The sequence below is a fragment of the Aquarana catesbeiana genome, linkage group LG12, assembly GCF_042186555.1.
Source record: "Aquarana catesbeiana isolate 2022-GZ linkage group LG12, ASM4218655v1, whole genome shotgun sequence".
NCBI classification, from domain to species: domain Eukaryota; kingdom Metazoa; phylum Chordata; class Amphibia; order Anura; family Ranidae; genus Aquarana; species Aquarana catesbeiana.
In genome coordinates this window covers 6,535,281-6,548,205 of record NC_133335.1, presented here as the reverse complement: position 1 = coordinate 6,548,205, position 12,925 = coordinate 6,535,281, and the positions used below count along the sequence as shown (strand labels likewise).

At 45.9% G+C, this 12,925-nt stretch overlaps 1 protein-coding gene across 1 annotated transcript in view; it reads right to left on the bottom strand.

Moving 5' to 3' along the window:
• The window catches only part of PREX1 (phosphatidylinositol-3,4,5-trisphosphate dependent Rac exchange factor 1), a gene marked incomplete in the record, with an annotated part of 222,925 nt that overhangs the window by 96,718 nt on the left and 113,282 nt on the right, over window positions 1–12,925 (bottom strand). The window contains 1 exon segment of the mRNA XM_073607193.1: window positions 11,134–11,283. Coding sequence (XP_073463294.1) covers window positions 11,134–11,283 — 150 coding nt within the window.

Here is a 12,925-nt window from a genome sequence, read left to right as displayed (position 1 = left end):
CTGCAATGGAAAGACGAGGCGGGAGAGGAAGTGCCGGTGTCTGTACCTGGATTACCGCGCACAGCTGGGATGGCCGAGGATACGAACGCCTGATTAGCCGGATTACCAAAAACGCAGAGCTAAGAGCAGGCCGCCAAAAAACAGCGGATAACCCCCCCCCCCCCGGAGCATCGCCACGCCGCTCCAAAATCCGTCATCATCGTACGAGGACACTTCACCTGACTCCGAGCTCACAATCAACACGGCGATTAGCCATAACCTAATGTTGAGTGGGGCTGAAGGCTCATTGATGGATCGGGACTTGTTTTTTCAGCACATCCTACAGATGCTCGACTGGACTGAGATATGGAGAATTTGGAGGCCAAGTCAACACCTCAATCTCATGGTTGTGTTCCTCGAACCATTATTGAATTCATCAGACAAGGCCACCTTCCTCCATTGCTCCGTGGTCCAGTTCTGATGCTCACGTGCCCATTGTAGGCGCTTTCCACCTCCATCAACGAGCCTTCCCCCTTCCACCTCCATCAACGAGCCTTCCCACCACCTCCATCAATGAACCTTCCCTCCCCCACCTCCATTAATAAGCCTTCCCTCCCCCACCTCCATCAACGAGCCATCCCTCCCCCACCTCCGTCAACGAGCCTTCCCTCCCCCACCTCCGTCAACGAGCCTTCCCTCCCTCACCTCCATCAATGAACATTCCCTCCCTCACCTCCATCAATGAACATTCCCTTCCCCCACCTCCATCAACGAGCCTTCCCTCCCCCCACCTCCATCAACGAGCCTTTCCTCCCCCCACCTCCATCAACGAGCCTTTCCTCCCCCCACCTCAATCAACAAGCCTTCCTTCCCACCACCTCCATCAATGAGCCTTCCCTCCTCCACCTCCATTAATGAGCCTTCCCTCCCCCACCTCCATTAATGAGCCTTCCCTCCCACCTCCTCCATCAATGAGCCTTCCCCTCCCCACCTCCACCAATGAGCACTCCCTTCTCACCTCCATCAATGAGCCTTTCCACCCCATCAATGAGCCTACGAGCCTTCCCTCCCCACCTCCTTTAATGAGCCTTCTCTTCTCACCTCCACCAATAAACATTCCCTTCTCAACTCCATCAATGAGCCTTCCCTCCCCACCTCCACCAATGAACCTTCTCTCCCCATCAATGAGCCTATGAGCCTTACCTCCCCACCTCCATCAACGAGCCTTCCCGTCTCAACTCAATCAATGAGCCTTCCCTCCCCACCTCCATCAATGAGCCTTCTCTCCTCACCTTCAGCAATGAGCCTTCCCTTCCAATCAATGAGCGTTCCCTCCCCACCTCCTTTAATGAGCCTTCCCTACTCACCTCCACCAATAAGCCTTCCCTTCTCAACTCCATCAATGAGCCTTCCCTCCCCATAAACGATCCTCCCCTCCCCACCTCCACCAATAAGCCTTCCCTTCTCAACTCCATCAATGAGCCTTCCCTCCCCATCAAGGAGCCTTCCCTCCCCACCTCCACCAATGAGCCTTTTCCCCCTCCCACCTCCATCAATGAGCCTTCCTTCCCCACCTCCATCAATGAGCCTTACCTCCCCACCACCATCAATGAGCCTTCCCTCCCCACCTCCATCAATGAGCCTTTGACCTTGCCTTCGGGTACTAGCCGGGATCTCATGTATTCCCTCTAAAGAGCATCACCAAACCCGTCATCGTACAACACCGAACTTTACCCGACTCTGAGCTCACTATCAACACAACAATCGCACCTTACCGTATACAATGTCACTTTGGAGGCAATTAGCACTCAGGTATTAGCCAGGATCTTCTATAAAAACACACTCGCTTATACAATCAAAACACAAAACATTCAAAAGTAACTTCTACAAAAGGTAACACCGCGTCATATCTAACGTTTGTTTTAATATTGTATAAATAATTTGATTTGTTTCTGACTAATACCTGAATCTATCTGAACAAATGAATAATCTTTCTTAAGTAGTGATTCCTTAAAAAGTCCCGTATATTTCTGATGAATGAAAAGACGTGACTTGATGTTGCACAGTGAAGGGGTTTAACATCGACTTCCCTTAGGAACAGTGGAAATATAATTTATTTTCTTTATGTCCCTAACAACACAACAAAAAATACCACAAAACAGGAACTGAGCCCTCATAGTCCACAAAGACCTGAGGAAGGGTGCAATAATGTCTATCAAAATACACTATATGGCCAAAGTTGGTGGACCCCTAACCATCTCACCTATATTGGGTTGTTTGACATCTCTTTACAAAACCATAGCCCTTAAAATGGAAATGCCCCCACCCCTCGTGGCCATTAATATGGAGTTGCCCCCCTCCCTATGGCTGCTAATAAGGAGTTGACCCCCCCCCCCATAGCCATTTTGGAGTGTCTGTGGGAATTTGTGGCCATTTGTGAGGTCAGGTATTGATGTTGGATGACTTGACCTGGCTCACCATCAACAACATTCCAACTCACCCCAAAGGTGTTCAGTAGGGTTGATGTCAGGGCTCTGCGCAGGACACTCAAGTTCCTCCATACCAAACTGGTCAAAATATGTCTTTATTTTTTTTGTATATAGCAGACCTGACATGCATTTGGTGCCCCAATTCATCCCAAAGGGGTTCAATAGGGAGGCCCTTTATTGTTCTCCATACTGGTCAAACCATAGCTTTATGGAGCTGGTGTTGTACACAGAAGACCTGGCTTGCATTTGGCATTCCATTTCATCCCAAAGTTGTTCAGTAAGGGTTGAGGCTTTGTGGAGGCCACTCATGCTTCTCCACACCATACTGGTTAAACTAGATCTTTATGGAGCTGGCTTTGTACACAGGAGCACAGTCATGGTGGAACAGAAAAGGGTTTTCATTGAACTGTTGCCACAAGGTTGGAAGAGCACAATTGTCTACAATGTCTTTGTATGATGGAGTATTAACAGGACCATTCACTGTAGACCCCAAACCTCAGCCTGTGCCTGAGTGTGGTGGATGTTGGATTAGAAGACCTGACTCACCATTGGCATTCTTCCAATTCATCCCAAAGGTGTTCAATAGGGTTGAGGTCAGGGCTCTGTGTAGGCCACTCATGATTCTCCACACTGTGCTGGCCAAACTATGTTTGTATGGAGCTGGCTTTGAACACAGAAGACCTGACTTGTGTTCGGCGTTCCAGTTCATCCCTAAGGTGTTCAGTAGTGTTGTAGGAAAAATGATCCGCACTCCGGTTGTTGCTCTTTAAAAAACCTTTGTTTTTATTGACAAGCCACAGTGAACAAACGCAGATGAAAACTGTTGACGCATTTCAGCCTATAAGGCCTTAGTCATAACCAGTAGGGTTGAGTTCAGAGCTCTGTGGAGGCCACTCATGGTTCTTCACACCATAGCCAACAAACCATGTCTTTATGGTTCTGGCTTTGTACACAGGGGCACAGTCATGGTGGAACAGAAAATGGTCTTCACCAAACTGTTACCACAAGGTTGGAAGTACAATGGTCTACAATGTCTTTATATGAAGTAGTATTACCAGGACCCTTCATCTGAGACACCCAGTCATTTGAGGTCTACATACCTATAGCCATATAGTGCACACGTAGCTTTGTCTATTTAGCTTTGTCTATTCTGATGAATTTGAGATGAATAGATAATTTATCACTGAAAGATACTCAGACAATTCTATATTGAATTTCAAACATCTAAAAAGCAGCTAAAGACCCACAACACTAACCACACTGCACAGCCAGGAGGGTGAGAGCAGAGCTTAGAGCTCCAGCCTGCTCCTTGAATGATCTTCACCCTATCCCTGAGATCCTTACTTCCTTCCATGCCACACGTATGAGGTGTTGGCGGGTGTGTGAATTGCTGGAATAGCTGTATAGGAATACTTTGGCATGTAAAGCAGTTCATATATGTATGTCAGCCATTTGGCTGGAACTCATCCTTAGAAAAACCTTGCAGAACGTCACTGCGGATTGGATTTCTCGCCTCTAAGAATATCACTGCGGTTTACATCATTGAGCAATTAATGCATAATCCTACATTCACCATCTTACCGAGAACGCCGAATGTCTTAAATACTAAAATAGAAGCAAGTTTTTTCATGGGGACTCAGACTAGGCCTACATTTATCTGTATAGAGATAAAGCATTGATCCACAATGATCTGCAGAGGAAGTCTCCAGGTCTCTCTTCTTAGTGCCTTCATTAAAGGGGACTTGTAAGTAGACATCTCCATTATTATAATGATATAATATGGAGAAGGAGCATTGCTGCACAATGATCTTCAGAAGTCATCAGGTCTCTCTTCTTAGTACCTTCATTAAAAGGGACCTGTATGTAGACATCTCCATTATTATAATCCTTTGTATAGAGATGGAGCATTGATGCACAACGATCTTCAGAAGTCACCAGGTCCCTCTACTTAGTGCCTTCATTAGAGTTGGCTGTTCATAGACGTCTCCATTATAATAATCCTTTGTATGGAGATGGAGCATTGCTCTACAATGATCCTTCAAGAGAAGTCATCAGGTCTCTCTTCTTAGTATCTTCATTAAAGGGGACCTGTATGTGGACGTCTCCCTAATTATAATCCTTTGCATGGAGATGGAGCATTGCTCCTCAATGTTCTGCAGAGGAAGTCACCCGGTCTCCCTTCTTAGTACAATCATTTAAGGCAGTGGTTCTCAACCTGGGGGTCGAATTACGATTTGGCAGGGGTCACCGAATCCTGGGCTGTTCCTGAAGCCCGCACCGCTCTCCCAGCCTTTTAGTGGCCACCCAGAAGGGCCGTCTGTGGAGCCTGTGCCCGCCCGCTCAGCCTCTTCACAGCTGCCCATTCAGTTCACGGCATGGCTGGGGGGCAGAGACTAGAGGTCAGCTGACCGGTGAGGAATGTGAAGTGGGAGGGGCTGAAGGAGACCCCATCTCATGATTTCGACATAGGTGTCACTGCTACGAGACACCACAAAGTCAGAGACACAGTGACGCCAGAGACACAGTGAGTAACACTACCTGTGATTATAGTTGCCATTAAAAGTCCCCACTACAGTTCTCAGATCAGCAGATGACTTTGATCAAGAGCACCTACGTTGGTTGATCAGAACTCCCCCCAGCATTGCCACTCATCCCATTCCCCCCACCAAGGAGTAAGAGAAGGAATAAAAATAGAGAATACATGGAAGGGAGAGGAAAAGAGGGGGAGGAACAAAGAAAAAGGGGAAGAAAGAATAAGAGAAAGAACAAAAAAGACGGGGGGGGACAAGAATTTAGGATAGAGAGGGATATAAGGGAAAGAAAGGTGAACAAAGAGACAGAGTGGTACATCCTAAGTGGAAGGGACTCAGGGAGCACTAAATCTCCATGGATTAGGGGCGCAAATTACTTGTCTTGCCTTGGGTGCTGACAACCCAAGCTACAAAAATAATTTTACTGTTAGGGGTCCCCAAAACTTGAGGAATTTTATCAAGGGGTCACGACAGTAGAAAGGTTGAGAACCACTGCTTTAAGGGGACCTGTTTGTAGACGTCTCCATGAACGTTTCCATTATTATAAACTTTTGTATGGCGATGAAGCATTGTTCTACAATGATCCTTGAGAAGAAAGTCACCAGGTCTCTCTTCTTAGTACCTTCATGGAAAGGGACCTGTATGTAGATGTCTTCATTATTATAATGCTCTGTATAGGTGGAGCATTGCTCTACAATGATCCTTGAGAAGAAAGTCACCAGGTCTCTCTTCTTAGTACCTTCATGGAAAGGGACCTGTATGTAGATGTCTTCATTATTATAATGCTCTGTATAGGTGGAGCATTGCTCTACAATGATCCTTGAGGAGAAAGTCACCAGGTCTCTCGTCTTAGTACCTTCATTAAAGGGGACCTGTATGTAGATGTCTTCATTATTATAATCCTCTGTATAGATGGAGCATTGCTCTACAATGATCCTTGAGGAGAAAGTCACCAGGTCTCTCGTCTTAGTACCTTCATGGAAAGGGACCTGTATGTAGATGTCTTCATTATTATAATGCTCTGCATAGGTGGAGCATTGCTCTACAATGATCCTTGAGGAGAAAGTCACCAGGTCTCTCGTCTTAGTACCTTCATTAAAGGGGACCTGTATGTAGACATCTCCATCCATTATTATAATCTTCTCTTTCAGAGATGGTAAGAAGAGCAAAAATAATGACGTCAGAAGCTTACCTCCCTCACCAGGAGAGTACGGGTCCACTTTAAAACCTGATTACTTACAGAGCAATTTTTTTTTTTTGGACAGAGCGGGGAAGAGAGAGATCCTGTTGGTTTTACTTGCTGTGTTCCCATATGGGACAATGACCTTCACTTCCTTTCCATGACAGAACCATCAGCAGGACATAACTGGCCCTGTACACTTAGAGGAGTTGTACTATTCTCACATGTTGGTCCCTGGACAGTCCAATCTCCAGTGCTCATTCCCAGTTTTCTCCCGAGTAGATAAATACCCGGGGATGTGTACGCCAAAGCTCAGATCACTGCAATGCATTGTGATGACAGCAGGGAGATTTATGGGGGGCCCACACCCTGTGTAAGATCTACAATCAATATGGTTATCATTTAGGAACAGATTGAAGTGATAAGCACAGATAGAAGAGATGAATAGGATTCAGCAGCCTGCGTCTCTCTTACTGTGTTCGCTCAGGGCCTGAGATATTCAATGGATTTATCATAAACCTGAAATACTTCCTGGTTAGAGGACGTCCATCATCATCTAGCTCCTTCCTCCCCCAGCCTGACTGTCCCTGGCCCTCCCCTTTCATTCATTTCAGTTCTTTCAACCTTGCCTTCATTGCATATAAAAGCACAGAGACCCAGTGATGATATTACTAAAAATTAAAATATTATGGACATGTCATTAATGAAGAAGGGGGGGCGGGGTGCACCGGGGCCAGTGCCGGGACAAGGTCCTCCAGCGCCCAGGCCAAACTGGGCCCTCCCCCCTTCCCTTAGGTTTATGGTTAGCAGTAATATTGTGGTCACTACTCCTGTCAGCCTTGTAACAGAAGCAACTTGCACAGGGCGCCATCATCCCTGCAATAAAACATTGCGCCCGGGGCAGCCTCCCCTCTTGCCCACCCCTTGTCCCAGGCCCTGACCAGGGCAGCTATAATTTCAACAGATTCAACTTACAGGTGAGCGGGTTAACCGGCCAAAACATTTGTAATTCTGTTCAGCCGGTCATCCGATTCACACACCTGCCATACCATATACCCAGTACTGTGACCCCCACTATTCACTACTGCCTCCTCCTGTGTCACCAGCCCCTCTGTGGCGGGTATATAAGGACTACGGCACTGCTGAGGAACTGTAGGAAAAATGATCCGCACTCCGGTTGTTGCTCTTTAAAAAATCTTTGTTTTTATTAACAAGCCACAGTGAACAAACTCAGGTGAAAACGGTTGACGCGTTTCAGCCTATAAGGCCTTAGTCATAACCAACAGTGGTTATGACTAAGGCCTTATATGCTGAAACGCGTCAACTGTTTTCCCCTGCGTCTGTTCCCTGTGGCTTGTTAATAAAAACAAAGATTTTTTAAAGAGCTACAACCGGAGTGCGAATTATTTTTCCTACATTACTTTACTCAGCCAGCGACTGTGGATCAAGCATCCGGGAGCTCTGCTATCTATGTGTTGTATGGGTAGTAGCACTGACTTTTCTGTTGTCTACTGCTGAGGAACTGTCTGCTCTCTATTCTCAAGAAAAATGCCCAATCTGATCCCCAGTGCCTGAAATATGTTAGATTGATCGACCTTTCAAGGATTTCTGCTGAGCCGGGTGGGCATGTGAGAAGATCATGTAAAGAAGCATTGCAGGCACAACATATCTCCAATGTACTGAAAATGTTTCAATTTCATTTGTTCTCCAATTTGCATAGTGAAAAGGTCAGCCATCCCGATGTGGTCACTTCCCCGCCCCTCCTTCTATCCACCAATCCTATAGCAGCACTAAGCTGTGGGACCCTCTGTGTCCTCTAATGACCCCACGGGGGGTCCCATTGATGGAGGATACAAAGGTCCAGGACATGTATGGAGAGGAGGAGGGATGAACAAGGACTATGAATGGGGCTCAGTACAATGCCGGGACAATTAGATTACCTCGTCGCGCTGGGGGTGGGGAAGGGGGGTCCTGGAGAAATAAAGGGTGACACAATTCAGGGCGCTCTATTCTGTGTCTATAATTAACCACTTAACAGAGCGCTAATTACCCACTACTTCCTGCCGGAGATAATCACCAGCGTCCCCAATCACAATGTATACGCTGTGTACAGAACTGAGCCAAGTCACATCGCCCCTGGAAGAGACAGCCGAGGCCGACCATGAGCCGTCTGATCGACTGCATCCCTCTGTCAGCTTTATAAATCCACTTCATTAACGTTCTCTCCGCCTGTCTGTCATCGGAGTCCTTCTACAAGGACAGGAAAATCCAGATCACAGACAAGTACTCCGCATACATTCTGATTAACAGTCAAAGTGGATAACATGGGGAGCTATTGAACCCGCCCCACTGGGTTTTTACTGCTATCCTGGGTTCCAATAAAGATATTTCCTCTAACTGTCTAAGGAAGAAGTTGCCACCATGACAGTGAAATGGAATGGCCCAGAACAGGGAACATCTACCTCCAATGGAATGGCACCTCTGGTGGCCGAAAACACTCGTGTGTGTCTTGCTGGCCTGGCTATCAGGGGAAAAAATCCATTGGAAAAGGTGAGGGGTCTCTTGGCGATCCTGTTGCCGGTGACTGGTCACTAATGTCAGGGTGGCTTGTCTGATATGGGCCTAAGTGGGTGGAAATCTTCTAATGTCCCACAGAGGTTCTAATCCCAACATCCCCCCCCCCCCTCGCCTCACTAAAGCAACTAATGACTAATATGCACTAGATACCCATAACTAAAGTTCAATTATGTATGTACGCACTTTAACTATGCTGGAAAACAAAAAAGAAGTGTGCACACCCATTAATAGGTTGATCTCTGGCAATATTAAAGAAGGCCACACAACCCCTCCCTTCCCAGAGTCTGGAAATATTAAACAAGGCCACACAATGAAGTGTGCACACCCATTATTAAGTTGATTTCTGGCAGTAGTAAAGGAGGCAACACAGCCCCCCCCCCCCCTTCCCAGAGTCCCATCCAAGGGCCAATGTTGCCTTGAGATAGCTTACTCAAGCACTAGATACCGATAACTGAAGATCAATTAGTAGTATTAAAGGGGCAATACAACCCCCTCCCTTCCCAGACAATATTGCCTTGTGCTAGCTCACTAGATGCAGATAATTAAAGATCACTTAGTATTAGAAGAGGCTATACGACCCCTTCACTTCCCAGAGTCCCGTCACAGGGCCAATATTGCCTTGAGATAGTTCACTCTAGCACTGGATACCCATAAATGAAGTTCAGTTATGTACATACACACTTTAACTATGCCGAAAAAAAAAATAGATGCACACCCATTATTAGGTTGATCTCCAGCGGTATTAAAGGCAATCCAACTCCCCCCCCATCCCAGAGAAAATGTTGCCTTGAGATAGCTCACTCAAACACTAGATACCCATAAATGAAGATCAATTAGTAGTATTAAAGGGGCAATACACCCCCCCCCCCTTTCCAGAGTCCTGTCCCAGGGACAATGTTGCCTTGAGATAACTCATTCAAACACTAGATACCCATAACTGAAGATCAATCAGTATTAAAGGAGGCAATACGACCCCCTTTCTTCTCGGGGTCCTGTTGCAGGGCCAATGTTGCCCTGAGATAGTTCACTTTAGTACTAGATACCCATAACTGAAGTTCAGTTATGTATGTATGCACTTTAACTATGCCAGAAAAAAAAAAAGAGAGATGCACACCCATTAATAGGTTGATCTCCGGTGGTATTAAAGGAGGCAATTGAACCCCCCCTTTCCCAGAGTCCAATCCCAGGGAAAATGTTGCCTTGAGATAGCTCACTCAAACACTAGATACCCATAAATGAAGATCAATTTGTAGTATTAAAGGGGCAATACAACCCTCTCCCTTTCCAGAGTCCTGTCCCAGGGAAAATGTTGCGTTGAGATAGCCCATTCTAACACTAGATACCCGTAACTGAAGATCAATCAGTATTAAAGGAGGCAATACGACCCCCTTTCTTCTCGGGGTCCTGTTGCAGGGCTAATGTTGTCCTGAGATAGTTCACTCTAGTACTAGATACCCATAACTGAAGATCAGTTATGTATGTACGCACTTTAACTATGCCGAAAAAAAAAAAGAGATGCACACCCATTAATAGGTTGATCTCCGGCTGTGTTAAAGGACGCAATGCAACCCCCTCCCATCCCAGGGCCAATATTGCCTTGAACATTTAAGCACTAGATCTCCATGACTGAAGATCAGTCAGTATTAAAGGAGGCAATATGACCCCCCTCCCCTCCCTCCCCAGGGTCCCATCCCAGGTCCAATATTGCCTTAAAAAAGGATGGAAACGTTCCTCCTGACCTCATGAAGAGCATTTGGCCCTGTACCGTCTTCGGGTAGTTGGTACTTCAGTTCCATCCACATCCGCCGCCATTTCCTTTAAGGCAGAAACAACCCGCCTAATATTACCCAGCCAGCTCAAACCTCCATCCCAGTAGGACCACCATAAATTAAATATCTCCCTGTATCAAACCAAACAAATCTATAGACTTCATTCCAAAGGAAAGTTGGCAGAAGATCGCTCACATCGCACAGTCAGGATGGAAAGAGGGTGGACGCCAGAAGTCACCCGCGAAAGCATCTTCCATCTCCTTCTCCATCGCGGCATTAATTATGTATCTTCTGTGATCAATATGCATCAGGAATTCGGGCCTAATGCAGCGTAATGCCGAGCCCCCCCACCCCCCTCCCTTCCGCTGACAGAGCAGATTTCAAGTGGAGCATTTACTGAACCCGCAGATCTACGTAACCCAGCGAGAGCAAAGATACTTCCCGCCATACATCAGCATCTAGAAACTCCACCAAGAATGAAAATGACAAGCCGGCTCCTCTTATCATTCTAGCTGGAAGGAGGGCTTATTGTTGGATGAAACTCCATTGTGCGCAATGGCTAGCTGCTGACAGGATGCCACACGGCCAATGACTGGGATTGCACTCACTCTCTCGCTGCTCGCGCTCCCTCAGGACGGCGTCCATCCACTTCTGCTTGTCCTCGGCGGTTTTGGCCATGCAGACGAACCATTTGTTCTTGGCGGTGTTGTGGATCTTCCAGCCGTTGGTGACGGTGTAACCGTTACTGTGATAATCGGCTGCGGGAGAGAGAAAGGACATCATGTGTGAGACGTTCATACACCCACAATCCCCCCCCCCCATATACCTCCTTCCTGCCCAGGCCAATTTTCAGCTTTCAGCGCTGTCACACTTTGAATGACAATTGTGCAGTCATGCAACACACCCTACCCATATGACATCTTTATCATTTTCTTCACACAAATAGAGCTTTCTTTTGGTGGTATTTAATCACCCCTGGGGCTTTTTATTTTTTGCTAAACAATCAAAAAAAAAGACAGAAAATTTAGAAAACTTTTTTTTCTTAGTTTCTGTTATAAAATTTTGTAAATAAGTAGTTTTTTTCCTTCACTGATGGGCAATGATGAGGCTGCACTGATGAGACTGCACTGATTCGCACTGATGAGGCTACACTGATGAGACTGCACGGATGGGCACTTTTTGCTAAACAAACAAAAAAAGACAGAAAATGTAGAAAAAAATGTTTTTTTTTAGTTTCTCTTATAAAATTTTGTAAATAAGTAATTTTTTCCTTCACTGATGAGCACTGATGAAGCTGCACCGATGCGCATTGATGAGACTGAACTGATGAGGCTGCACTGATTCGCACTGATGAGGCTGCACTGATGAGGCAACACTGATGGGCACTTTTTGCTAAACAAAAAATACAGAAAATATAGAAAAAAATTTTTTTCTTAGTTTCTGCTATAAAATGTTGTAAATAAGTTATTTTTTTCCTTCACTGATGAGGCTGCACTGATGAAGCTGCACTGATGGGTACTTTTTGCTAAACAAACAAAAAAAAAGACAGAAAATTGAGAAAAAAATGATTTTTCTTAGTTTCTGTTATAAATTTTTTTAAATACGGTAAGGTATTTTTTTCCTTCACTGATGGGCACTGATGAGGCTGCACAGATGTGACTGCACTGATGAAGCTGCATTAATGGGACTGCACTGATGAGACTGAACTGATGAGGCAACACTGATGGGCACTTTTTGCTAAACAAACAAAAAAAAAAGACAGAAAACGTTGAAAAAAAAACACATTTTCATAGTTTGTTATAAATATTTGCAAACAAGTAATTTTTCTCCTTCATTGATGTGCGCTGATGAGGCTGCACTGATGGGGACTTATAGGTGGCACTGATAGGTGGCATATATAGGCAGCACTGATGGGTACTGGTAGGTGGTACTGATATGTGGCACTGATTGGCAGCATTGGTAGGTGGCACTGGTGGGCACCGGTAGGTGGCACTGGTGGGCACTGCTTAGCAGTACTGAGGGGCACTGGTACTTGGCACTGTTGGGCACTGCTTAGCAGCAATGGCTGTCCGTGTGTGGGACCGATCTCACTTTTACATGAGCCAGTAATCGGCTGATTACCGGATTCTGTTTACATCACATGATCAGCTGTCATTGATCACAGAGCGCGCCACAGGGGCGCACGGGCAGCGCGAGCCAAGAAGGACGACCATGTACGCCCTCCCGGCAATTTAAGCCCTCGCTGTAGCCGTCTTTCGGCTATACGGCTATACCACGAGCTTCAATCGGTTAATATTTTTTTATCCGATAAAAAACACACTGACACTAACCTAGATCAGACCCTGATCCAGAGATTTTCAGCTTTTGTTTATTTATGTTTTTTACACATTTTTTATGTTA